This window comes from Furipterus horrens, unplaced genomic scaffold, assembly GCF_987537825.1.
Source record: "Furipterus horrens unplaced genomic scaffold, mFurHor1.1.pri manual_scaffold_5, whole genome shotgun sequence".
In the NCBI taxonomy this organism is placed as follows: domain Eukaryota; kingdom Metazoa; phylum Chordata; class Mammalia; order Chiroptera; family Furipteridae; genus Furipterus; species Furipterus horrens.
Genome location: NW_028327175.1, coordinates 202,722,878 through 202,749,255, shown reverse-complemented (window position 1 = coordinate 202,749,255; position 26,378 = coordinate 202,722,878). Strand labels below are relative to the sequence as shown.

General features: G+C 56.4%; 1 protein-coding gene across 2 annotated transcripts in view; it reads right to left on the bottom strand.

Moving 5' to 3' along the window:
• Positions 1-26,378, bottom strand: part of INPP5A (inositol polyphosphate-5-phosphatase A) — a 138,749-nt gene that overhangs the window by 39,251 nt on the left and 73,120 nt on the right. For both annotated transcript variants that reach the window (XM_090278801.1, XM_090278800.1), the window contains exons 5-6: positions 11,544-11,607; positions 1,405-1,508 (exon numbers count right to left, since the gene is read on the bottom strand). In XM_090278801.1, coding sequence (XP_090134927.1) covers positions 1,405-1,508; positions 11,544-11,607 — 168 coding nt within the window. The remainder of the gene's footprint in view (positions 1-1,404; positions 1,509-11,543; positions 11,608-26,378) is intronic.

Genomic DNA, 26,378 nt, shown 5'->3' with positions numbered 1-26,378 from the left:
CACCTGGCGCGGCGGAGCTGGCCTAGCCGTCCTGCTGCTGGGAAGAGGCCGAGACCACTGTCCCCAGCCCCTCCGGCTCCCACTGCTCGCTAGGGCCCTGGGCCACCCTCAGGCGAGGCCCCAGCCAGGGTGGGCTCCGGTGTGGATCTCAGGTAAGGAAGGGTGGGTCTGGATCAGGATGGGGGCCAGGAGCTCAGCCACAGCTGGACTCTGAAACTGACTTCTCGTCCCTGATGTCCCTAAGGATCTGCAGTTGTATCAGCTCGACCGGATGCCACCATGGCCAACGTTCAGGAGGGTCCTGGGGAGACACGGATTCGGCTGTAATCGTGGGACGTCGAGAACTGAAGCTTCTAGAGCTTCCCAGGCTCACCTTCCTCCAGCCTCACAGGGAGCAGGGGACAACGGAGGGCCAAGGGCAGCCAGGATGGGAGGCCAGCCCTCGGACACATGTCCTTGGCTCGGGACAACGGACGAGGAAGCCACGTCCTGGCATGACAAGAGGGCCCATCCTTCACAGAGGCAGCCTCGATCCACCCCTCCAGGCTCAGGGCATAAAGCAAGTTAAGGAAGCTGATGCCTTGCTGAGGATCTGCTCCACGTGCAGGCAGGGTGTCTGCCGAGTGGCGGGCAGTCCTAACCCCCCCTGGGGCGGAGCAGCCCTCCTCTGTCACTAGGGCTGAGGGTAGCCGACACACAGGCCTTCCATTACAGTCACACCCAGCCCCAGTGGGACAGACGGTAAAGGACAGGGCGACCGGCTCTGGACCAACAGCTGATGAGCAGGATTAGGAGACTCGGGAAGTCCCGGTTACGATGCTGACTAAACGCGCAGGATCTAAAATCACACGTGTGCTGTGATACGCTGAAAATAACTTGGCTGTGTGAGGGTGTCAGGTGCAGAGGAAGTACGTCAGCACCTCTTGAGAACACCTGACGCGCGGGAAGCAGCCACTGCTGGGACACATGGGCAGTGCCGGGTGCCAGGCTCTTGGCCACGCCTCTCACGGGCCACGGACAGCACTCTGTGGAAGGGAACACGCTCCGTGTGTCCCTGCGCCAGGCAGGCCACTGGCCAGACTGACCCGCTCACACTCCAGGCCCCAAGTGAACGATCATTATTTTTCTGCATCTTTGGGGACGGCTCCTTTGCCAGGGAACAGTAATTAGAAAACTGACCAGCTGGTCTAACCAAGAACAGTGCATCTCTTCCTGTCCTCTCAGCACTTAGCTAAGATGCCCAGAGGAACCCACGCGCATTTCAGATCCTCCCAGAAAGGGGACAGTGGCGCGTGGCAGCAGCACGTGGGATTCCTTCCATGAACGTGAACACCGTGTGCCCTCAGCTTCCATCCTGGCATGACCACCCTGTGAGACGGTGGCCGGCGGGGCCCCGACACGCACCTCGGGGAAGTAGTCCTGGGGGAACTTCTCCTTCTCCAGCATGGGCGTGCTCTCCAGCGTGTCCGAGTAGATCTCTTTGCCAGTGACCTTCTTGTACTTCTTCGCTGGAAAGGAGCAGAGGAACCATGTCAACAGCTGCGGCACGACCCCACCCAACCAGCCACGCGCCGTGGGGTCCCGGGTCCCACGTGGGGAGAAGGTGGCCCCAGGGCACCCGACGAGGGGCGCGGACCCGACAGGCCAGCCGCTCCCGCTGACACTCGTGGCTCGTGCATCGCGGCCCCGCCCTGGAATGGGACACCCACCCTCATTATGCACTAACAGCCCTCAGCCTGCAGACTTACGGGGGCTAATTGGCACGCTCCGCTAGAGCCGTGAACGTGTTTAACAGGGCCGTGGAATTACCGTTCGCTCATACCTTAACACAAATTTATTTAATAACATTGATTTCTCCCTCGCATCCAGCCAGCATCACTCACGTCCTCAAGTCCAAGGACGAGGGGTTTATGTGAGATGGAGAGGGGAGCCCCGCAGACCGAGCTCCTGGCCGCCTGCCCAGCACCCCACTGCCTCACGGGCTGAGGTGCCCTGCTGGGCCAGCCCCCCCGACGCCCTGGGCCGACCCTCTGCAGAGGGGCTGGGCCCGGCTCTCTCACACCCCGGCCTGGGTGGCTTCTTCTCACGGGCGGTGTCCCCAAGCAGTGGTGGGGGCCGGGCTCAGCGGTGGGCTGCCGTCGGGACCCTGGCCGCACGTGGGCCTGCTGAGACCCTGCAGGGAGACCCCTGCTGCCAGCCCGCATCACCAGATGCCCTGCTCCTCGGCCAGGGACGGCTGGCGCAGGGCGGTGCCTGGGGCTGTCAGGATGTCCCTGGAAGCCCAGTGACGAGCGGTGCTGTCCGGTTCCGAGGGTCACGCTCCGAGCCCCACGAGCACTCGTACCTGTCGCTCCCGGAGCACCATCCCACCCACGGACCCGCCGACGGGGCGGCACGGCAGGACGGAGGCTGGATGCCGTGTCCTGGGCGGCGTTTGGTGGAGAGCGAGCCCCGGGCAGAAGCACAGCACTAGGGGAGGGGACTTGGGGGGAGACGCAGGGCCGGACGAGACACTCAGTGTGTCTGGTTTTGGAGCTGGTCCCCCGAGGCCCCCCAGCTCATCACCGTCACTTCTGAACGCTCATCAGGGGAGGCTGGTGCGGGGGCAGGTGGGCACAGGCCTCTGTGCGCACACAAGTGACGCACCCAATACACCCATTTGCAAAAGGCCGTGGCGCAGAGTGCGCTTCCTCACAGAAGCGCTTCACAGAACCACCACCCACCTCGGCAGCAGGACGGGGTCTATCAAACACCAGCCCCTTGCAGCTGTCACCACACAGCTGAGGTCAAGGGAGACCTGCCCAGGCAAATGGATGGGGGCGGGGCAGCTTCCACGTGAGTTTCTCACGCAGCTTCTGCCTGTGCTCTGGGCTTCCCACTCTGCCTCCCCCAGTCCTTTTCCATCGCTTTGGGCCCCACTCCCCAGGAGCACTAAGGACAGGGACCTGGACATGGGACATAGAGCTGGGACACAGGAGTGGACCTGGATACAGGACAAAGATGGACACGGATAAGGCAGGCGACACACAGGATGTGATCTGAACCCCTGGGGCATGGGGCCGGGGACAGTCTCACCCACAGCACAGGGATGCAGAGTCCCTGAGTGTGGCCATGGGAGAGGCCTGAGTGTGGGGTAGATGGAGGAGCCAGGATGGCAGGGAAGAAGGAGGGCGCCTCAGTCAGTGCAGGACAGGGACGGGCTGCCGGGAATGAGCACAGCAGTGGGGATGGGGAAGGGGACCCGGCCCTGGGCAGGGCTGAGCCACAGCCTGTCGGGAGGATGGAGGTGCACCCAGGCCCACGGGGTAAATGTGCAGGTGAGGGGTGTCCCTGCTGCTCCCAGACAGTCACCTGCACCGCGACATGGCTGGGAGGGTGGCTGCAGGGCTCTGGGACCTCACGGACCTCCGGGTGGCACTGCTCACAGTCCACACCCACAGGGAGGGTGCATCTCCTCCCTGCTCCCTCCTATAGGGCCCTGCCGCCCACAGCCAGGGTGCGGCTCACTCGCTCCTGAGGGTAAGGAAACAGTCCTTCGAAGAGCCTGTTCAGGTACAGGGTCCATTCTGGCAGAGGAGTGATCACAGCAGCCACCAGGGCCAGCAGTTCATGCTGCAGAAGGATGGACGCCTCCAAAATGCAGTGCCGGGTGGACGCCCGCCAGATAGCGCCCCCCCGGCCTCAGTGCGCCCGGGCGCACAGGTGCAGAAAGCCCGGAGCGCTGTTTCCAGGCCGCGGACTGTGCAGCGCGTGTGCCGTGCGTGTGTAAGCCGGGAGGGGCAGGAGGCTGTGCACCGAGCACTTCTGCCCGCGCTGGAAGCTGGTCAGCTTCGAGGAAAGAGGAGGGTTGGCCCTGGGAGGCGGGAAACGAGCCCTTCATTCTTTGTTCAAAATACTTTATTTTTTGAGCCGTTTTAGGTTAGTAGAGATCGAGCAGACAGTGCAGCTCCCATATCCCTACCGCCCAGCTTCCCTGGCGTTCGTGGGGGACACACCATCCCTCCCTGAGGTCCACACTTGACACTGGGGGGCACTGGCTGTGTCACGTTCTACGGTTTCACACGTGCACGACGCCACGCGCCCACCACTGCCGTAGCGCATGGAACGACTTCGCCTCCGCAAGAACCCCTGGGCCCCCGTCACCCTGCTCCCCCAACGCCTGCAGCCGGCCATGCTTCCACTGCCTCTAGTTGTATCTTTCCCAGAATGTCCTTGTTGGCAACGTACTGGACGTAGCCTTTCCCAGTTGGCTTCTGTCGCTGAGTGACACAGTTGCCTCTCGAACAACATGGGGCTCAGGGACGCCAAGCCCCCTGCGGTCAAAAACGGAGTTGTCCTCGGTCTGTACGGGGGACTGGTTCCAGCCACTCTCCCCGCCACGCCGGACACCAAGATGCTGGGGCGCTCGAGCCCCTCGTGTAAAACGGCATGGGTCGACGCGTGCAGTCAGCCCTCTGCACCCACAAACTCCCAAGCGGATCCACGGCAGTCCGGGTGCTTACTGAAAAAATCCATGTAAGTGGAGCCGTGCAGTTCATGCCCGTGTTGGTCGGGGGGCCAGTGTGTACCTCTGAGCACCCCCATGTCTCATTCCCTGTCACTGCTGAGTGACGCCGCGCTGGATGGGTGGCCGCTGGGGGCGCCCTCACTCACTCACTGTGGGGGAGATGCTCTGCTTGCTTCCGGTTTGGTGTAATCACGAATAACGATGCTACAAATGTTTCTGTGCAGGCTTTTGTGTGGACAGACGTTGTCAACTCATTTGGGCAAACCAAGAGACATGACTGCTGGGTCATATGCAAGAACACGTCCAGTTCGTGAGGAGCCGCCCAACGGCCCTCGGGCGTGGCTGCACGTTCTGCGCTCAGCAGCGAGTCCACACGCTCCCCCATGCCCGTGCGGCCAGGTTTCCGGGTTTGAGCCACTCTAACAGGTGTGTACGGCGCGGCACCGCTTCAGTCTGCATTTCCCTGGTGACACGCGAGTTCAGCACTTTTCACATGTTCGTTTGTCATCTGTATCTTCTTAGGTGAGATGTCTATTTGCATTTTGGGCTCACTTATCAATTAGGTGGTTTCCTTATTGAGTTGAAGAGCACTTCATTTGGTTGGTACAACAGGCCTTTTTAGCTGCGTCTTTTGCAAAGGCTTTCTCGCGGCCCATGGCTTGTCCTTCCACCTCACTGAGCGTCTCCGCGGGGCAGGCTTTCCCGTTCCAGTGGGGCCCGCTGACCGGTGTTTTCTTTTGCACACTGCGTGTTCGGTGTTGCACCCAAACACTCATCTGCACGCCCAGGCCACCTGGTTTCCTCCTGTTTCCTAGCAGGAGCTTCATAGCTCTGTTTCCGTTCAGGGCTATGACTCACCTTGAGCTCATTCTTGCGAGGGGCAAGGTGAGAGTCCAGACCCACTTTCCCACCCGTGGCTGTCCCGCTGCCCTGTGCCCTCTGCTCCTTCGTCAAAGACCACAGTGGACGGTGTCTACAGGCATCTCCCCTGGGCCCGCTGTTCTGGGGCACTGACCATCGGTGTCTTCCTTTGCCAGCACCACGATCTCTGGGTGGCTGTGGTCTGGAAGGTGGGCAGTGTCTTTTCCTTTCACAGTGTTGGCCATTCTTTGCCTCCATATCAGATTTAGGATAAGTTTGCTGATGTCCACAGAACAGCCTGCTGGGATTTCGGTCAGATTGCACTGAACCTACAGATCAGGTCGGGAAGAACTGACCTTTTGACCGTGATGAGTCTTCCTGTCCGTGAACATGGAACGTGTCTCCATTTATTCAGAGCTTTGACTTCACTCATCAGGGTTTTGTAGTTTTCCTCATACAGGTCTTGTGTGTATTTTGTTAGACTGATTCCGAGTCCTTCTTTTCCGTGTGTGCTACTGCAGCTGGTATTGTGTTTTTCCTCTCCGGCCCCACTTGTTCATTGCTGGTGGATGGAAACACAGGGGACCGCTGCATTTAACCTCATACCCTGCAACCTTGCTTGTTAGCCCCAGTTTTGTTGTTATTGGTTCCTTGGGATTTTCTACAAAGAAAATCATGTCATCTCAGACTAAGACAAGTTGTTTGCTCCCTCCCCAATTAATAAGCCTTTTATTTCACTTTCTTGTCTTACTGCGTTAGCCGAGCTTCCAGTACGACGTTAAAGAGATGCGGTGAGAGGGGTCACCCCGGTCTTGTTGCCGATCTTAGCGGAAAAAGCACCTAGTTTCTCAATATTAAGCCTTATGTTAGCTCTAGGTTTCTGTAGCTCTCTTATCAAGTTGAGGAAGTTCTCTATTCTTCGTTTGCTGAGAGTTTTTATTATATATGGGTGTGGAGTTTTGTCAAATGCTTTTCTGCATCTATTAATCCGATCATGTGACTTTTATTTGTTGGCCTGTTGATGTGATAGGTTACATTAATTCGTGTTTGAGTGTTGAACCAACCTTGCATACCTGGAATAAATCTCAATTGGTCACAGTGTATTCGGTTGAATTCTAGTTGCTAATTTATTTTTAGAACACCCACATCTTATGCTCATGACAGAGCTGTCTGTAGTTTTTCTTTTCTGTCATGTCTTTATCTGGTTTGGGGGTGACGTGGCCTCATAAGATCAGTTTGGAAGTATTCCTCTGCTGCTTTTATCTGGAAGAACTTGTAGCGAATGAATATAATTTCTCCCTTAAATCTCTGCTTGAATTTGCCAGTGAAATCATCTGGGCCTAACGCTTCCTTTTTTAGAGGGTTATTAATAATTGATTCTGTTTCTTTAATACATAAAAGCCTATTTAGATTATCTAGCCCTCTTTGTATGAGTTTTGGTAGATTGCATCTTTAAAGGAATCGGTTCGTCTAAGCTATCAAATTTATAAGCATAGATGCGTTCATAAGATACCTTTATTACCCTTTAATGTCCATAGGATCAGTAGTGATGGCTCCTCTCCCATTTCTAATATTAGTAATTTGTCTTCTTTTTTCCCTTGGTCAGACTGGCTAGAGGTTTATCAATTTTATTGATCTTTTCAAAGAACCAACTTCTGGTTTTGTTAATTTTCTTTATTGAGCTCCTGTTTTCAATGTCATTGATTTATGCTCCAATTTTTATCATTTATTTTCTTACGCCTACTTTGGATTTAATTTGCTCTCCTCTCGTTCCCTAAGGCAGAAGCTTAGATTACTGTTTGTACATCTTACTTTTTTCTAATATATGCATTTGCTACCACAAATGCACCATTTTCACTACATCCTCAATTTTTTGTTAAGTCTGTTTTCATTTCCATTTAGTTCAAAATATTTAAAAAATTTCTCTTGAGACTTCTTCTTTGACCCACGTTACTTAGAAGTGAGTTGTTTGATATCCCAAGTATCTGAGAGCTTTCCATTTATCGTTCTGTTATTGATTTCTAGCTTAATTCCATTGTGGTCTGAAAGTATACTCGGTATGATTTCTCTCCTTTCAAATTCGGTGAGGTATGTTTTATGGACCAGAATGTGGTCTGTCTTGGTGACTATTCCATGTGGCTTGAGAAGGACGCATTCTGCTGTTGCTGAATGGATTCTCCTATAAATGTCAATTAGCAGGTGACAGATGGTGCTGCTGGGCTCAGCTCCGTCCTGTCCAGCTCAGAGGGAGGCGTGCTCAAGCCTCCAGCTATTACGGTGGGCCCAGCTCTGTCTCGGTGCAGTGCCATCAGTTTTTGCTTCATGTGGCTGATGTCCTGGTGTTAGCTGTATGCACATTAAGAGTCGTCATACTGTCTACAGAACTGACCCCTTTATCGTTACCGTCTTTATCCCCAACCACCTTCCTCACTCGGACGTCTGCTCTGTCTGAAGTCCATAGAGCTACCCTGCTCTCTTTCTGGTAGTGTTAGCAGGGCACATCTTTCTCCCGCCCTTTACTTTTTATCTTGATGTGTCTACACATATCTTAAGTGGGTTTCCAGTAGACAAGGCATAGTTGGATCTCGCTTTTTTAAACCCCTCTGACAGTCTGTCTTTTGACTGGTGAATTTGGACCATTCACATTTAAGTAATGATTGTAGTTGGAGTCACACCTTCCACATTTATAACCTTTCTATTGATTGCCTTTGTTCTTTGTTTCTTCTCCTCTTTTTCTGCCTTCTCTTGGCTAAACTGAGCATCTTGCATAATTCTGCTTTCTCTCCTCTTTTAGTATATCAGTTACACTTCATTAAAAACATTTTCGTGGTTGCCAAAGAGTATGCAACACACATTTAGAACTAATCCAAGTCCATTTTCAAATAACACTCTCCACCTTCACAGTGTGTGTTCTTTACAACGAGCGGCCCCAACCCCTCCCCCAGCCTCTGTAACATCTCACTTGCCCACAAGCTACAGTCGCCCAGCGCGTTGTTGCTACTAACGCTTTGAACAGAAGTGATCCCAAAGCAACTGAGAATAGGAAGTAAAAGGGTTTGCTTTATCGTCTCCTGCTCCTTCTCTCGCGCTCCTTCTCCACGAAGCTTCGGGCCTGTGCCACTTTCCTTCTCACGTGTCTCGCAGGGCAGGACCACCGCTAACAGACTCCTTCAGCTCTGGTTTGTCTGAGAAGGTCTTTGTTTCTCGTCCACCTTTGAAGGACAAGCGTGCTTGCTTGGTTTAGAGTTCTAGGTTGTTCACACCATCTCCTTGCTTCGAGCACATCCTTATCTGCCCCCTCAAGGCCAGGGTCCCTGCCCGCGCCGCCCTCGCGGCCTCTGGCCTTCTGTGCTCTGACAGCGCGGGCTCGGGTGTGGCTCCCTGGCGCCCCCACTTGACGCTCTCTGGGCTCTCAGGGTCAGGGGCTGTGCCCATCACTGCCTCTGGGAAACTCTCGGCTATTCGCATATTTCTCCTGCTCCTTTCCGCCTTATCCTCCTCCCGTGGGTGTTGCCATCACGCACACGCCACGCCTTTTGCAGCTGTCCCTCGGTTCTGAGACGCTGTTCTTTCTCCCTCTTCGCCGTTTCCGTTTGCAGAGTTGCAGGGGCAGAGCCCGTAGTTGATCGGTCCTTTCCTCGGCGCAGCCCAGCGCGGCAAGCCCGTCACGGCGCTCTCCGCCTGCGTCTCAGTGCTTCCGGCTTCCAGCTCGTCCCGTTTCTTCTTCCTTAGAGTTTCCGTCTTTCCTCTGTGCTACCCACCTGTCCTTGCGGGTCCGCTTTTCCATCAGAGCCCTCAGCAAATCCATCCGTCATCTTTAATTCCCATCTGTGCGATATCTGAGTCTGAGTGCTTTTTCCCGCCGGGGGTGTTCTTCCCTTTTGGCACACCTTGTAGTTCGCTGCTGACAGAGCACGTGAGTACCCGGGCAGGAGAGACTGAGGTGGACAGGCCTTTCACGTACGGGCTCGTGCTGATCTGACGAGGAGCCGGGCTGTGTTTCCTGCGTGGTCAGAGGCTAAAGCTCCCTCCAGGGCCCTGCTTCCATCTCCTCTGCCACCTCGGGGCCCCTGTGAGACTCTTACCTACACGGTCTGAGCTGGGCAGGACCTGCCGTCCTGAACCCTGGCTGGGAGGCTGGGGTGGGGCTGTCCGGGTGGAGGGAACTGCTCCCCGTCCATGAGTGGGGCTCAGTCTCACAACAGTGTGTGCCCCTCACATGTGTCCTCAGCACCCGCCCCAGAAGCTCCGGGGGTTTCTTCTCTGATCTCCACCATGAGAATGCGGCAAGTCTCCTGGTAGAAGCCACAGAGGTGTGGGGCACCCCCAAGGCTGGGTCCCCAGGCATTTCCCACGCTTGACCTCCAGACTTTGTCAGCATGCTGTGGCATGCAGCCCAGTGTGGACTGCAGCCACGGTCTCTGTGGCTCGTTGGCCGCAGTTCGCCCTGTGACCCCGCCTCTCAAGGGGCCCTAAGAAGAACTATCTAGTTCCCATGTGTCCAGACTCCTTGCTGTGAGGACGGGGTGACGACGTCCAAGCTCTTCCCACACTGAACCAGACACTGGAAGTCACTTTCATCTGAAATTTCTAACGAGGTATTTGTTAAAATTTGGGCTATTTTTTAAACACAAGGTTATTCAAACTTTTCACAAATTCTCTACTGCTTTTGCTGTAACTCAATTCAAGGCAGAAGAGTGAGCCCTGAAAGGCAGGGGCTGCAGAGCAGGGGACAGGCAGTGCCCCCACCTGCACCCCACACTCTGCGCCTGCACCCACACCTTCCCCTACACCCCGTGCCCCACCCCTTCACCCACGCGCCACCCACGCTGTGGGGCAGCAGGAACACTCGCTGTGCCGGGACACAGTGTTTTCAGAATGATGTGTAATGACATGCCTAAGTGCTCAGACCACGTTCACTGCCTGTCACTGTCCCAGGGCTTGTCACTGAGACCGTGGAGGCCCCACGTAAGCTGTGTTGGAGTCCCACGCACCTCCGACATCCAGTTTTACACCTGCGGTGGGCCAGCGGACCCTTTTGAACTGGCCCGATTTCACAGTAGAACTGTAGGCAGATGGTCATGTAGAGAAAGGACAAGCTCAACACATCAGCCCACCTTCCAGCCTGTGGTGCAGGCAGACCAGCAGCATCGGCCGCTCTGCCACCAGCCCCAATGGGACGTCCCCACCGTGCCCCTGCTTGGGGATGCGACACACTCCTGTGGGCGTCTGATCAGACCATGGTAAGTGTGGCCCACCTCTCACCAGGTTTGCTGGTGGGGAAGTCAGATGCCCATGTCTAAAGCATGTAGAGAATCCTCAGGTGACAAGGCTGGTGACAGCTGCCCGCTGGCTGGAACCCTGCTCAGCCTTGACAAAACTGCCACTCAAGTCACCCAGAGAGGGCTGCTTCTCCGTTGGGTAAGAGGCACTCTATCTCCCAAGTGAGCAAAGGTAATGAATCTGAGCCCACTGACATAATTAGTGGCTCCCACAGTTATTACGACTTGAACGACAGTTCAAATTAATGGGATCTGGCTCAACGGCCTAAGCGGAGCGCTGAGGAGTTTACACATAACCTGGAGACAAAACACTGAGTGTAAGATAAAAGCACCAACGCGCCTGGCGGAACGGGGCCACGGTGACATTTGTCAGATGTGGGGTGAAAGGCCTCCAGTGCTCCTGGGGACGGGGACAGGGACCGTGACATCAGAGGCAGCCCAGGGAGAGCCTTCCCTACGCAAATGCGTGGTGCTCGCCCTGCAAACTCAGGGCAGCGCTTCCCCTTGGCCACAACACGCCCTCAGCTCCGGCCACGCCGTCCTCTCACATGTGACAGGGACACAGACGCCGAGCCCTTCCCTTCTCCTTGTAACTGTCACAGGAGAGCCAACCGCTCCCCCGAGCCCTGCCCTGGGAGCGGGGGTGGCGGGAGGTGAGGCCGCGAGGTGGGGGGCCGGGGCGCGGCTCGCCAGCTATCTCGGTTTCTCTGTAGCTAGAAAGCCAGGTTTTCAGACGGGGTCCCTGGTTAGTGGGAACCAAGACCATGCCAGCCCCTCACAGGGACCCGGGGCAGAAGGGCCCAGAAGCACCCAGACCCAGGGGCAGGGCGTGGGGAGTCGCTGAGGCGGGAAACCCAGAAGGAGTCAGGGCAGCTAACAGCACGCATTCTTACCTTTGAAGTCAAACTGGTAGATGTTTTTTAAGGACTCGTGAAGAAAGTAAAAGCTTCCTAGCGCCTGTGGAGCAAAAAGAGAGATCAGGTAAGGGAGCGGCACGTGGGCACTTCTCCCGCAGTCTTCAGCAGGGAACAAAACGCTCTTTGCACCAGAGAGGTGCGCGCGCGTAACTCGGCCACAGGCACGGAGCCCCGGAACGTTCGCCGTGGATGCCCCTCCCGCGTCCGCACCCCAGGAGGCCCTGCGTGGAGCCCGCTGCCAGCGGCATGTCCTCCCACAGGGGTGCCGTCTAGGGCAGCTCACTTCTGCAGTGAGGCCCGGAGGCTCAGAAGGCAAGGGCTCAGCCAGGGGGGACTGGTCCGAGTGCCCGGACATGGCTTCGTCATGGCCACGCGCTGTCCCCGCCCCACACGAGGAGCCACACGCTGCCCCCTCTCTTCACCACCTCATCCTGATTACGGGTCGGGGGAGCACCAGCGTTTGAGCCACGCTCTCCATTTAGGAACAGGTCAAAGTGCAGGTGCCAGCCAGGGGCAGGGACGGCCACCAAGGGAAGGGAGCAGGAGGCACCTGTCACAGGAAGTTACTTGCTGTTTATCTGAAATGCAAACTTAACTTGGTGTTTTTTATGGGTGTGCATGTGTGCGCACGTATGCATATTCATGTGTGCAGGTGTCCATGCGCGTATGTATGTGTGGGTGTGTTTACATGCGTGTACGTGGGTATTGTGCAGATGTGTGTGCACATGTGCATACATGAGGGTACATGTGCACACAGGCATGTGCGCGTGTATGTGTATGCATAGGTACATTGGCATGCATCAGTATGTGTACAGGTGTGTGTACACACATGCGCGCGCGTGTGTTAAGATGTGTGCATGTGCATGTAACAGCTCTGGGCGCGGGTCCCACGGGCATGACTTTAGCCCTGCCATCTGTGTTGCACTTGACAGGAAAGTTGGAGTGGTACAGCTGAGCAGTAACACGCCTTCCATCCTGACCAGGCCCCACACACTTTACATGTGCGCACACACCTACACACATGTGCACACACGTGAGTGCCTGATGAAGGTGGGAGAGCACCAAAGCCACTGGTCACCTTGCTGGGCCTCCTGATCACCACCCACATGCAAGCTGCTTAGGCCAGCTGACACGTGGCGGGGCCTTCTGGGGGGCTGGGTGGGGCCCCTGAGAGATGCAACGTAGCCTGCTGAGTGGATACCACAGTCCACAAGCACCTCCGCCTCTCACAGGTGGGCCCAGGGACCCTGCCCTCAGGGGAGGCAGGAGCACCTGGCCCCGGGCCTAGACCCCACCCATCCTCTGCCCTTTGCCAGGCCTGGCCCAAGGCCACACACCAAGGTGGGAGCTGTTTTGGAAATATTGTTACAATGTTTCTCCCTCCCGGCATTATTGAGACAGTTGACATATAACGTTGTGTAAGTTTAAGGGGTGCAATGTAATAACTTGGTGTTTGTATATATTTTGTAAACTGGTCAGTTGAACATCCATCTCCCACATGGTTACAATTGTGTTTTTTTGTGATGAGAACTTTTGAATACACGGCACAGTATTGCCAGCAATAGTCAGCACGCTGCACATCGCATCCCTGGGCGTGTTTTACGAGGCCATCGGGTCCTAACTAAACTGGGCGCACAGGCTGCTGCCCGCCTGCCCACGGCACGGCAGGCGGAGGGGGAGCCGGCACCTCGGCGACACACCTGGGCACGCCTGGCACAGCTGGTGCTCGGCTTCCCTCCGACGCTGTGCAGCTGAGGCCCCGCCTCGTCAGATGGACGGCGGGCTGCCCGCGGCCTGCGGGCCGGGGAAGGCGGTGAAAGGCCGCACCTGCAGCACTCGGAGACTCTCCACCGTCAGCCTCACATAGGAAACCCGAATCTGTTTTGAGCAGAACGCACTCAGCAGCGGTGTAAGTAAATAAATGTCACTGCGAACATTTAAACTATCACCTCACTGAATGGGATAAAGCTAATAAAAAGTATGGTTTACAACAAATAAATGGAAAATACATTGCCAATGTGGGCACAGGAACTGTAATTCATAGAGTCAGAAAATCCATAATTAGCTCTAATGAATATTTGAAGTCAAAGTTCAGCTAACTTTCCCAATGTTTAACCTGCTCTGTCGATACGGTCCAGGGCCCTCATTTGTCATGGCCGCGCTGGCGTCCGCACAGAAAGGCGCCCGGCCTGCTCCCCGGGCCCTCCGGCCACAGCGCCTGTCAACGGTGTGCTTGACGCAGCTGAGAATATTGACTCCTTGCCTGTTTTGCTAAAAACAATTAAAACACTTTTTACATATTTATAAACCTGACTGTCAAGAGTGCTTATGAGTCTGTTAGCGCGTGTGGCCCAGTCACTGCGGCGTGTCTGCCAGAAAAGCAGACACGGTAGCAGCCCTCACCCTCCTGTGGTGGGACAGCCTCGTCGGCAGCGGGTGATCAGTGGTCACCCCCGAGTGGAGCCCCTCGGGGCTCTGAGTGGCTGGGCGGCCCTACCAGCTCCACACAAACTCGGAACGCCATAGGGGCTGTCTCTGAGAAGGCCATGACCGATCCCAAGTCCCCACCCTCCTGGGCGTCGGCAGGAACCAGCGCCCGCTCCTCGGGCGGCTCAGCCACGACCCTGGTGCCCGGAGGAAACAAGCGCTGGCCAAGCAGCCCGCAGGCGCTCGGCCCCGGTCGCAGTCCGCTCTGCGGAGAGTGGCCGCAGCCCGGCCCCCAGGGTGCTTCGGCGTGTGGCCCTGAGAGTGCAGCCCGCTCTCGGTGGCTGGGACAGGAAGCGATGCACAATGGCAAAGCGCCGGCTGTCGGGGTTCCCGCCTCCCTGACGAGGCCGCCACACGAAGGCGTGGGGCCAGGAAAGAATCCGGCTCCTTGTTAGAAATGCCTCCATCACTCTTTATTTGCAAACAGATCAAACGCCTAGTGATTGATCACTTCCGCGATTGGGTTGGCAGCCAAAGTACATACCATTAACCTGCCGGCCTCCTGCCTCCGGCTCACTTTTTCATGAGACAGAAAATTCCTAACACTCAAATCAAGTCGGCTTAGCAGTGAGGGGCACAAGGGAACACATTTTTCTTCCCCAGATACGACGAAAGCTGGAAACACACAGTGCTTCTCACAGAGGAGCCCAAGGTGGAAACAGCCGCTTTCACCTGTGCCACCCACGTCCACGTGGAAGTGTCCCAGCGGCGCATGTCCAGAAGCGCCATGGTGACGGCCAGCTCTGAGTTCCCGCAGCCTGCGGGAAGGAGCCTTCCTCCTGAAGTCGCAGGAACAGATCGTCTCTGTCCCTCCCAAGCAGCCAGGGCTGGCGTCTCATGTGCAGCCAGCTGCTGCCTCTAGTCCCGCTACCAGGCAGGTGGACTGCATTTACCACGTGCAGCACAGAATTCAGTGGCTCTTAGCTACTCCAAGACGGCGCCACATTCTGTTGTTGGCATGTTCAAGTGTCTTCAACTTGTTATTAAAAATATAATAATTGGACCGATAAACAAGAAAAAACTTCACAAGATATTGTCTGTAACTAACCTTCAAGTCTGCAACAAAACACAGACGTTAGTTGATCTGAGAATCAACAGTTGCATGAATCATGGCTGGAAACGCCTATTGACTTGGAGAGTGTGATGAATTCTCCGCTTTGCCCGGGCTCAAGCACACAGCACTCCAGGGACATGGGCCCCCCACCAGCGAGGGACGCGGCCTTGCCCACGAGCACGTGGGTGTGTGGGGGACAGGAGAAGTGCCGTGTGCACAGCTGCATCTGCATGTGCTCTCAGGGTCAGCGGCAGACACCTCCGCTCCGAGGACAAGGCTGGGCACCCCAGAGGCTGACTTGGTGCTGTGTCCCAGGCTGTGCGTCCCTCTCACATGTCGCCTACCCCAGGAGACAGGAGATGTGCTAAGACGCTCAGGTTCGCAGGACCTGAGATCGCAGAGGATGGGTGCACACACGGGGAGGTCCCGTGAGCCTGCAGCCTACGCTTCCGCAGCCCGCTTATACCCAGGGAAATGCTCGCATAAGCACGCGCACACACACATGTGCGTGTGCACTCAGAGCCCCCTCTCAAGGAAGCGAGGACCCTCCGACCATAGGCACCAGAAATGCAGGGCAGCGCTTCTGAAAACACCAGAAACCAAAAACAACCCAAATGCTCAAGACGGTGAGGATGGGTGAATAAAATAAACAGATTGGACCCTAAACCATAGGTGGGCCCCAGGAACAATGCTGAGGAAAGAGGGGGCTCCTAAAACACCATATGGCATGATGCCAAGACAAAGCAGTATCGGAAGGACCTAACAGAGCAACAAAACGGGGTGATGAGAGGATATGCTGAAAGGAAGGAAGTGATAAGCGCAAGGAAGAGGGCTTCTCCGGGACAGGGGATGCCTGGCAGTGGGCTGGTGCAGGCGCACACGGCAGAGGTGAGGCCCCGCTCCCGAGGACCAGCGGCTGCATGGGGACTCCGGAGGGTCATGCGGACCGCGCCCCACGGCCACTGCCCTCGCTCCCCAGGGTGGCTGCCATCCTCACGGCCAAAGGCAACACCCAGCAGGACCCGTGACTTGATCAACGCCCCGAATCTACTTTTCTCTCGGATTTGCACTCAGAGTTGTAGTTGGTGCTGAGGCATGGAACGCCGTTTTTTTAATGCTGCACAATAAGCCAACATACAAAAACACAGCATTGCATCTGTCCGTCCCTCTGTTGGACATGGAACCCGTTTCTGATGTTTTTGCTATTCTAACCAACATTACAATGAACGTCCTTGTGCGGTGTCCTTGAACACACGTGTGCATGCATGTATCACATGTGCACACACGAAAAGGCATGGGTTGGAGTTTCTGGGTCACGGCGATGTGCATCTTCAACACAGGCATCACCAGGCTGCAGTGACAACCTGCCCTGCCACCAAGGTGTGGGGCGGTGCCTGACCTGCGGCCCCTGCGGCCGTGGCCAGCTGGATGGGCATGAAGTGAGCCGTCACCATGGCTGAGTTCTCACTGCATTCGCCGAGTGTCCTTTCTCAGAGTGTTGGCCATGCTGGAGTGCTGTCCTGGAGACTGAAAGGTTGCGGGGTCGATCCCCGGGCGGGGTGTGTACGAGAAGGCAACCGACCAATGTCTCTCTCTCTCCCTCCGTCTCTCTCTGGAAGCAATGGGGAAAATGTCTTCAAGTGAGGATTAAAAAAAAAGGATCGGCAACTTAAGTTTCTCCTGTAAATTTCTTGTTCGTATCTTTTTTCCATCTTTCATTGATCTTTTTTCTCATTTTCTTGGTTGTTAAATTTTTCAATACGATCTGGTATTACAAAGACTTTCTCTCACTTTTTCCCTACTTTCATCAATCACTTCACGGCACCTTTCATCAAAGAAAAGTTTGTAGTTTTAAAGCAGTCCCATTAATCAATATGCTCCTTTATGGGTTATATCTTTATGTCTTATTTGAAAACAGAGCCCTAATCAGATTCCACATTGAGACTCTCTAGTCCCACGTAAGAGCCGTAGGGTTGTAGGCTCTGCAGTAACAGGGACTCACATGTTGTTCCGCTCCACACGGAGCCCCCAGGGCCCGGTCTCACCGTCACTGACGCCACTCCTCACGCGCCACATTCCCGTCTCGCTGGGGCTATTCTTGGAGTTTTTGGTTTGCTCCCACTGCCCTGTTTCCAGAACCGCTCTCTCCCACGGCAGCCCCGCAGCGAGTCTGGGTAGCAGCCCCGTGAGTGCCCTGCGCTGCCTTCCTTCACAGCTGCTTTTGCTCCTGTGGGCCGTTGGCATTTCCATATAAAACTTACACCCCAAACATCCTGCTGGGTCTGCATTATAAATGCAGAGAGTACAGACTGACCTGGGCGAGCTGACATCTTTATGATATTCAGTCTTCCTTCTCATAAACAGATCTTTAACCATATGCTGTGGTCTTACTAATGTCTTGTTAAGTTTCATGATTTTCCCCATATAGGTTATGAAGATCTTTTATTAGATTTATTTGTAGGCATCTTTCAGTTTCTGTTGCTACTAGAAAACCTAATTTCTAAACCACCATTGGCTTAGAACCACTGTTGCTAGCGCGTAGAAATGCTGTTGATTTTTGTATATTAATCTCACATTCAGCAACCGTGCTCAGCTTCCTCTGAGTCCTAGCACTTGGAGATTCCCGGTGATCCTTTGTGAGGGCTGCTTGCTCTGGCTTGTCCCTTCTTCTTCACAGCCCTTACCATTTCCTCCCTTTTCCCCCCATCCTGTTGCACTGCCAGAGGCCCTGGCTCCGCGCTGAGCCCGAAAAGCTGGCTCTGCTGAGCACAGATGACGTGCTGGGGGTGGGCGTGCTGGGGTGGGCAGGCAAGGAAAGGGGGGTCCACGATGCCCCCGGGGCAGGGAGCTGCTGTTTCTGAGGCGGAGGAGACAAGGCAGACACACAGTCTGGAGGACAGCAAGGTGGCTGCGGTGGGCCTGGCACCTGAGGTGCCTGCCGCACATGTAGGTGGGGACCCCCCACAGCCACCTGGATCCGTGAGTCTGGAGATCAGCATCATGTGTGGGTGAGAAGGGTCATTTTTGACTCATCGTTGAAGGCTGATCGCAGCGCCGGCAGCGAGAGCAGGGCCGGCCAGGGTGAGGGGCGGGCGGCCACAGGCCCTTCTGGTTTCAGTGGGTTAAAGTAGTGAACTGCATTAGAGACGCGAGCGTCAGGTCGGCTTTCCGTTGCTGGCCTTACAGTTTGTGGTCACCACGCGTGGTTTACACACTCCTGGATTCTGCCCGCTGACACCGTGGTTAGGAGTTCTGCCTTGTTTCTGAACTGGCCTCCTTTCTCACCAGCCCAGTGAGTTATTCCATGCCAAGTCTGCAGTGACATTCCAGTCGCAAATCCCGAGCATACTTCTCATGACACTGGGCTTCTCAGCAGCACGGGCACCCTGCCACCCGTCCCGCTTCACGTACCTTCACCTCTGGGGTTTTGGACACCATGCTGCCTCTCTAGAATCTCCTCCTCTGCGTGACAAGGGCACACTGCGTCTGCTCAGGGCCCCCTTCCCTTCGTGGCAGCCCCTCCCTCCCATATTCCAGGTGACGGCTCCACAGGCACAGCGCCAGCCCCTGAGGGCCACCTCACAGCTCCAGAGGCAGCAGTCCCCACGTGGACATCTCTCACTGGGAGTCCTGTCTCCGCCCCGTCTCAGGACATCCCTGCCTCTCTCCCCCTCCTGCTCTCCCTGCAAACTGTCACTCTCAGGACACCTCCCGCAGCTTCCCCACCACATCCCTCCCCAAACATCTGTGGACTCCAAACTGCCACCTGTCTCTGACCTTCCACGTCTCTGCACCCCCGCTGCCCAGCCAGTGGACTCCTTTGTGGACCCCTGCTTCTTCCACCACTGTTGCCCCTCAGCCTCTTGTCCACAGAATGCCAAGGCAGCCTTTTTAAAAACAGAAAGCTGGTCCTGTCACTCTTCTGCTCTTCAGTGACCTCTGCCAGGCCTGCTCCCTCAGGCCCCGCAGGTCCACCCAAGCCCACTCAGCTCCAGCCACACTGGCCCTGACCCTGCAGAAGGCCACGTTCTCCCATCATTAGGATATTTTTCTGCTTTGCCTTCCCCACTTCCAGCTTCTTCTCAGATGATCCCGCTGCTGCTGTAGGTCTCCATGGAAATGCTGCGTCCTCCCAGCAGCCCTCCCAGACTGCTCTGTGCAGAGCCTTGGCAGCCCCAGCACAGCCCTGTCCTTTTGCAGTGCTGCCCACTCTGGCTGTGAGCTTCCTTTCTTCCTGCCACCTACCTTCTCTTCTGGGAGGAAGAACAGGAAGCCCCTCGGGAATGGTCTGGCCACTCTGAGTCCCCGGCACCATGCTGGGGACACAGCAAGCATTGCATGAGTCCTGGTTAAATGACGGAGAAGTGCAGATGCAGGGCACTCGCAGGAGTGACTGGCTACGAGGCGCAGAAAGTGACGTGCGGGACTGTTCCCTCAGGGTTCAAAGGACATCCTGATGCATCGCTTCCTTCCAGGAAGTTGAACGTGACTTCAAAAAATAACACAGTTTTTTACCATGAGGAGGAACAACTATTTCACAAGACTAAGCCCTGAGACTCCTGGTTTTAATAAAGTTTAATAGATTGAGTAATACATCAAAGCTAAGTTACACTAACATTCATTAGATCATAAACAATAATAAACGAAAAAAAGCTCGTTGAAATCCATGCAGCGCCTTGTTGAACCCCCATGATTGGAGGAGGTGCGCAAGGCCAGCCCCCCCAGTCGCCCCCACAGGGCAGCGGGGCAAAGGGCCTGTTCAGCACATCACTGTCGCGAGGCCGCCCCACCTCTCCCAGCCACTTTGTAGCCACTGAAAGTGAGAGCTGACTTCTTTACAGAGAACTGACTTTCCAATCCCAGCTTCCAGGCTAAACAGGAGGCGGCGGCACAGCGGTGTCCCCATGTCTGACCCTCGCCGCCAAGCCCCTCCCCCGCGGGCCGCCTGCCTGAGAGACGCACGTGTAATTTCATTCTGTCCCCTGTCCAACGGCCGACATCTGAAGTTAATTAAATTGGCTGTCCATTGTGTTCATCTACTTACAAAGTTAATGATATTCTGCTGCTGAATTAAAGAGCATTTGATAAGCGCGCACCATGGGAGCTGGCATGCGTGCCCCGGGTGCTGAACCCTGTCACAGCCCTGGTTGTAGTGTCCCCAATTAGGCAGCCCAGCAGAGGGTCGGGCAGAGCACAGCCGTCATGACAGGGAGGGTGAACACTCCGAGCAACAGCCACTGAATGTCACGCGGCCAACAATAAATCCAGCAGATGAACGTGCCTGTTAACATTTCGTATCGCCGCAGTGGGGACCGGGGGGGGGAGGGGCTGAGGGGGATGGGCTGCTGGTAACAGGCGCCTGTGGGTGCTGACGGCCACGTGATGGGTGAGGCCAGGTCTGCACAGTGCAGGGGACACTCGCGCTGCCCCTTATCTGGGGCTGAGGCCACCGATGGGCGCAGGCGCAGCCTCACTGAGATTTGCTCAGTTGCTCCCAGAAAATGCGCAGCACCCACCCCGAGCTGTGCTGGGAGGAGGCGTCTGCAAGTGTCGCGAGGTAAATGGCCCAGTATGACACGTGGGACAGTGACACGGTGCTTCATACGAAGGGTCAGCTTCTGAACATGGGCACAGGAGGTGCCCGAGGGCCACCAAGGTTTTCGCCACGCCAGAGGGAAGTGGGTGCTGCCATGCCTGGACGTGAGGGCTGTGGCGGGGCGCGTCCACCTGCAGACCTGCCGAGGTTGAAATGACCATGAAACACCGCAGGGAGATGTCAAAGGCAGATGGACACTGGGGTCTGGGGTCCAGGGCAGAATCTGGGTGCAGATATAAATAGTTCACATGGGGTCTCTTTCCAATGATGCTGAGCTTGCTGAGGACTGACTAGAGCCAGAGAAAGGGCACAGCCAAGGACTGGGCCCGGGACCCCTGGTGGGGAGGGGCTGGAGCAGGTGAAGGGCCGACAGAGAGGCCAGGGTGGCCAATGTGGACAAGGGGCAGTCAGTGGGGACACGGGACGGCCAGTGGGGACATGGGGTAGTCAGTTGGGACATGGGGAGGTCAGTGGGGACACGGGAGGTCAGTGGGGACATGGGGAGGTCAGTGGGGACAAGGGGCGGTCAGTGGGGACACGAGGCAGTCAGTGGGCTCACGGGGTGGTCAGTGGGGACACGAGGCAGTCAGTGGGGTCACGGGGCGGCCAGTGGGGACATGGGGAGGTCAGTGGGGACATGGGGAGGTCAGTGGGGACACGGGAGGTCAGTGGGGACAAGGGGCGGTCAGTGGGGACACGAGGCAGTCAGTGGGGACATGGGGAGGTCAGTGGGGACACGGGAGGTCAGTGGGGACAAGGGGCGGTCAGTGGGGACACGAGGCAGTCAGTGGGGACATGGGGAGGTCAGTGGGGACACGGGAGGTCAGTGGGGACACGAGGCAGTCAGTGGGGTCACGGGGTGGTCAGTGGGGACACGAGGCAGTCAGTGGGGACACGAGGCAGTCAGTGGGGTCACGGGGTGGTCAGTGGGGACATGGGGAGGTCAGTGGGGACATAGAGTAGTCAGTGGGGACACAGGGAGGTCAGTGGGGACACGGGAGGTCAGTGGGGACATAGAGTAGTCAGTGGGGACACAGGGAGGTCAGTGGGGACACAGGGAGGTAAGTGTGGACACGGGGAGGTCAGTGGGGTCATGGGGCACATCAAGGGCATGCGGAGAAGTGACCCTGGAGTCCGCAGCACAGAAACCAGTGGTGAGGGGAGCAGCCGTGTCCAAACCCCTCACCCTTGGAGACCTGCTTGTGTGAGGGGACAAAGGTGGCATAGAGAGCAGCGGGTGCTGTCCACAGAGAGACACAGGTGCAGGAAGTGCTGGGTCCCCAGCTGGCCCGCCTCTCCCCCTGGGCAGGGCGGGCTGACAGTGAGGCCGCACTTGGGCATGGCTGTCCAGGGCGAGAGGGAGCAGGGCCTCCTCGCTCCTTTTCCGCACGCACGCCCTGACAAGCATGCAGCACGTTGTCCCGGACCTTCCTTTCCGACAGGGAAATCCTACCGACTTTTGCCTGGTTTAGTAGATTTCATGAGCTGACGCCTGGCAACAGGTGGGAGAGGAGTCGGCTCCCTGAGCCCAATTCTCCTGGGGAGAGAGCAGAGCGTGCAGAACTCAGACCGTGTGCCCAGGGCCCACCGAGGTGACAAGAAGTGGCGCAGGCCTAGACGCCCTTTGCAAGCATCCAAATCATTTTCAATTTGCATCACTTGGTGCTTTCCTCTCAAAATGGGATTCATTTGCAATATGGGTGCTCTTTTCGATAATACAGAGTTTGCAAATGGAAATGTTTCAGTAATGAGCAAAGAAATGTATTAGTCTTAAAATAACTAGTTTGAATTACGAAATTTATTAAGTCATATTTTCCATGTCTAAGTGATTACAAAAGTAAATCAATAAACTTTTATGCCAATGAAATTATGTGGAGAGTTTGTATCATAATTAAAATAGCTCTGACTTTCATCCTTTGTCTTCCAAAAATCATTAGCTTTTCAATTACAATCTCATTCTTACAAATGTCCCTGAGAAGCATGTCGTGTGCATTATGGACAGAGAGGCAATTAAAGTAAAATGCACTTTCAGACGCGGTGACACTGAGCACATGCTGTTTACAAGCGACCTCTGCCATTCGGAGAGCGCAGGGATGGAAGATGCTCCCAGGAAGCCCCCCTGGTGTGTAACTTCTGGTCACACTGGGAGGCGCCGTCCCCTTCTGCCAGGAGTGCTGTGCTCAGCCCCCGATAGGCTCGCTCGCAGCCGCGCACTCCCAGGGCCTGCCCGCGGCCCCGTTCTCCGTCCTCACTGATCTGCTCTGCGTCCAGAGCCTTGGACATGGTCCCACTGACCCCGCTGGACAGTGTATTATCTCTTCACAAATAACTTCTGACCGGCCTCCTGCTCTCTTCTCAGGCTCCGATCATAGAGGGTCAGCGGGCACCTGCCTGTCTCCCTTCCCACCGCCCTCTGGCTCTCGGGCCGCGGGGCCTCTGTGCTCCCGACCCGCCGGCAGCTCCTACTCGGCCTCCAACCCTGCGGTGTCCAGCCAGGTGGCCTGGGCAAATGCGCATGTCTGCAAAGCCCCAGCTCCCCGTTCGCAAAGTGGGGCTGTGTTGCCCAGTTCTTCGCACAGGAGGGTCTGCCCGAGGCAGCCCCAGAGAGCACAGCACCTGCTGAAGAGGCTGCGCAGAGCGTGGCTCTGGCCCCGGGCCCTGCGTGATGCTGTCGCGCCCCAGCCTCCAAAGTGCCTGCCCTCCCGCTCTAAAACCCAGCGTTTCCTGGGTCAGCCCCTAAACCACAAACTGCCGCCACCTTCACCCGCATCCCTGCTCTGCTGAGTGAGCGGTGCGCAGAGCCACGCTCAAATCCTGCGTCTGCCCCAGTCTGAGGGCCTCTGCCACGTTAGGGACCGCTCTGTGCCTCAGCTTCCCCACCTGCAATGTGGGAAGGCACAGCGCCTGCTTCATGGGGTTGTTTCGTGCCCCAGGGCGAGGAGGTGGAAAGCACCCAGGACGGCGCTGACAGTTTGGTGGGAACGACTCAGTGGTGACATCCGCATCCTCTCCTGCCACCCTGGCGCCTTCCCCACACGAGCAGGACAGACACCAGAACCACAAGCACAGCGGGACAGAGCCTCCGTGTCTACCCCCGCCCGACACCCCCAGGGGAGGTCACTGCCCTGAGAGCCACGCCCGGCCACTAGCCCGGCACAGCCCTGTGGCCCCAGCCAGAGGGGCAGACGTGGGAGGAGGCTCCATGGCGCCATGCTCCCATCATCTGGGTTCTCACCTTGTTTCTGGGGCCAAATCACGAAATGCCCTTCTGGGAACTGCTACCTCCATCTAATGGCCTTGACATAAATCAGAGCCACTGACGAGGCCGCGGAGGAGTGACGCCCGTCAACTGCCCACTGATGCCGCTGCCCTGACCACGTGGAAGAGAAGACAGACCATTGTTTCTGCAGGACCAAGAAGAAGGGAAGGCAGGGTGTCGAGAAGTGTGTCCCATCAGAAGAGGGGATGCTGGTGTGTGTGTTTGCTCATGGGAAAGACCAGCCAGGGGGTGGCTGGAGGGGCTGACGCTCAGGTAGGTGCTGGCAGGAGGGGACGGGGCTGGACGTGGAGAGGGGATACGGGACACCTGGGCCAGGGCTGCGCTGAAGACAGAGTGCCAGGGCTTCAGGGAGGGGAGAGGCACATGGGGGAGAGGTGTAGCGGGATGGACGCCCTGAGGCCCAGTGGCCAGGGCTCTGGGGGGAGGCGGGGGGGCTAAGAAGGGCTGGAAAGAGACAGGCAGAGCCACTAGGTGAGACCAGAGTGATGGTGGGGACGGCTCAAACGGGGACAGAGGACACGTGCGCTGGGGCTGTCAGAGCCGAAGGGCAGACCATCCGTGTGAAGGCCTGTCGCGTTCCCAAGGAACTCAGTGCAGGGACATCCCCGAGTCAATCTGTGGCAGGCACGCGCCATGTTGGGAGCCACACCTGGAGAGGGGCAGGGCGGGGAAGGGACAGTGGCAATCCATGTGGAACAATGAAATGCCAGAGCGCAAAAGAGGCTGACTACAGGGAGAGTCACGTTCTCTGCGTGTTGTGACTGTTCGCAGGTGCCCGGAGGAGCGCGCTCACTCCCAGGTCACCTCCCTCGGCCACTCCTGGCCCGAAGTGGTACCATGTGCAACCACGCTAAGGGCATTGACGGGTTTGCAAGCACAGGAAAGGAGCTGGCCCGCCGCTCACGGAGGAGGCTGGGCCTGGCCCAGTGGGAGTGTCCCCGGGTGTCCTCCTGGGATCATGATTTCCAGTTTATAACACGAGTCACTGAGGCTCTGCTCTCTCTGGTTCTCAGTCCATCTCAGATCCCTGGGCGGCAGAGAGAGCCTCAGGTGGCAGAGCCCAGTGGCAGGTTGGCGCCTCTGCACCCGCCCAGCAGGGCCTCTGTCTGCCTGTGTCCCTGGGTCCCCAGCTCTAAGACAGACAACCCTGGCAAACAGCAGGGGCCCAGCAAGCCAGCTGTGGTGCTGGTTTTACAGAAGGTCACAGACACAATGAAACCAGAGGTGCTGTCGTTGGGGCTGAAGACGACCGAGCGGCTCTGAGGGTCAGTGACGTGGACAAGCGGCTCTGAGTCGCGCGGAGGAGAGGTGGCAGGTCCTCTGTCTAAAACGCCTGTACCAGCCTGCATCTCACTGGGGGAGAGCCCGCAGCATCTCTTCATTCCCCTGATCACACTGTAATTAAATCTCCAGCCCGCTGCTTAAAGCAAAGCCATTACGGACAGAGATCAAGAATTTCATCATCCCCACTGAGCCGTAAAATCAATCACCCACGTTTTTATTACGTAACCTCTAAAGACGGAAGCAGCTAAAAGACCCGAGTATCTGACAGAGGCTGAAAGAAGTCCGTCAAAGGTGCTCCCAGCCAGCAGCACCCCTAGCCACGGGGCGCAACTGTGCCGGGGATCACAGGAAACTGAACGGTGCACTGGAGGCAGGCAGAGGACCGTTATCTCCAGGGCAAAGGGTGAGGCTCTCATGTCGTGTTTTTGAAAAGTGGGGTCAGCGACCCTTCAGCCTGGAGCCCGCCTCTGGAATGTTTCAAAGGTGCCTCTGAGGCGTGGCTGCAGGGGCCAGCCCCCGGCTGTGATGCGCACCCAAGGCCCATCACGCAGGAACACGCAGCACCCTGGGCCCAGCCGCCACCCGCTCTCAGCACATGGCCAACAGTCGCAGGGGCCTCCACACATGAGCACGCTAGGAAAACTGAGCGACTGTGTTTGATGTTACCCAGAAACAAGAAAAAATAACAAATACTTATAAAAGTTACACCTGAAAAATCTCCACTCGAGCCTACGTTCAATGTACTTAGCAAAAGGTCAAAGCGCGGAATTTGCTGGACAAATAAATGGTGCTGAAGCGGCCGGATCACTGGAGAATTGGTGCATGGCAGCGAATGAGTAACCTGCAAATGCTGCCCAACCCCATTATTTCCCCTCTTCCAGGAGCCCAAGATTCATGTCCCCGCATGCCGCCAGTTCATTACCGAGAAATATCATCCCTCTCCCGGCTCTCGCTGGGCAGCCGCGGCCCCTGGAGGACCCTTTAATGTTTAATTCCCCATCATCCGCTCCACTGAACAGCTTAATCTCTGCTTGTATGATCAATACTATATCAGTGTAAATTAAAATGACAATTTTAAAGTAATTAAGCCTGTTAATGCTCGATTCAAAT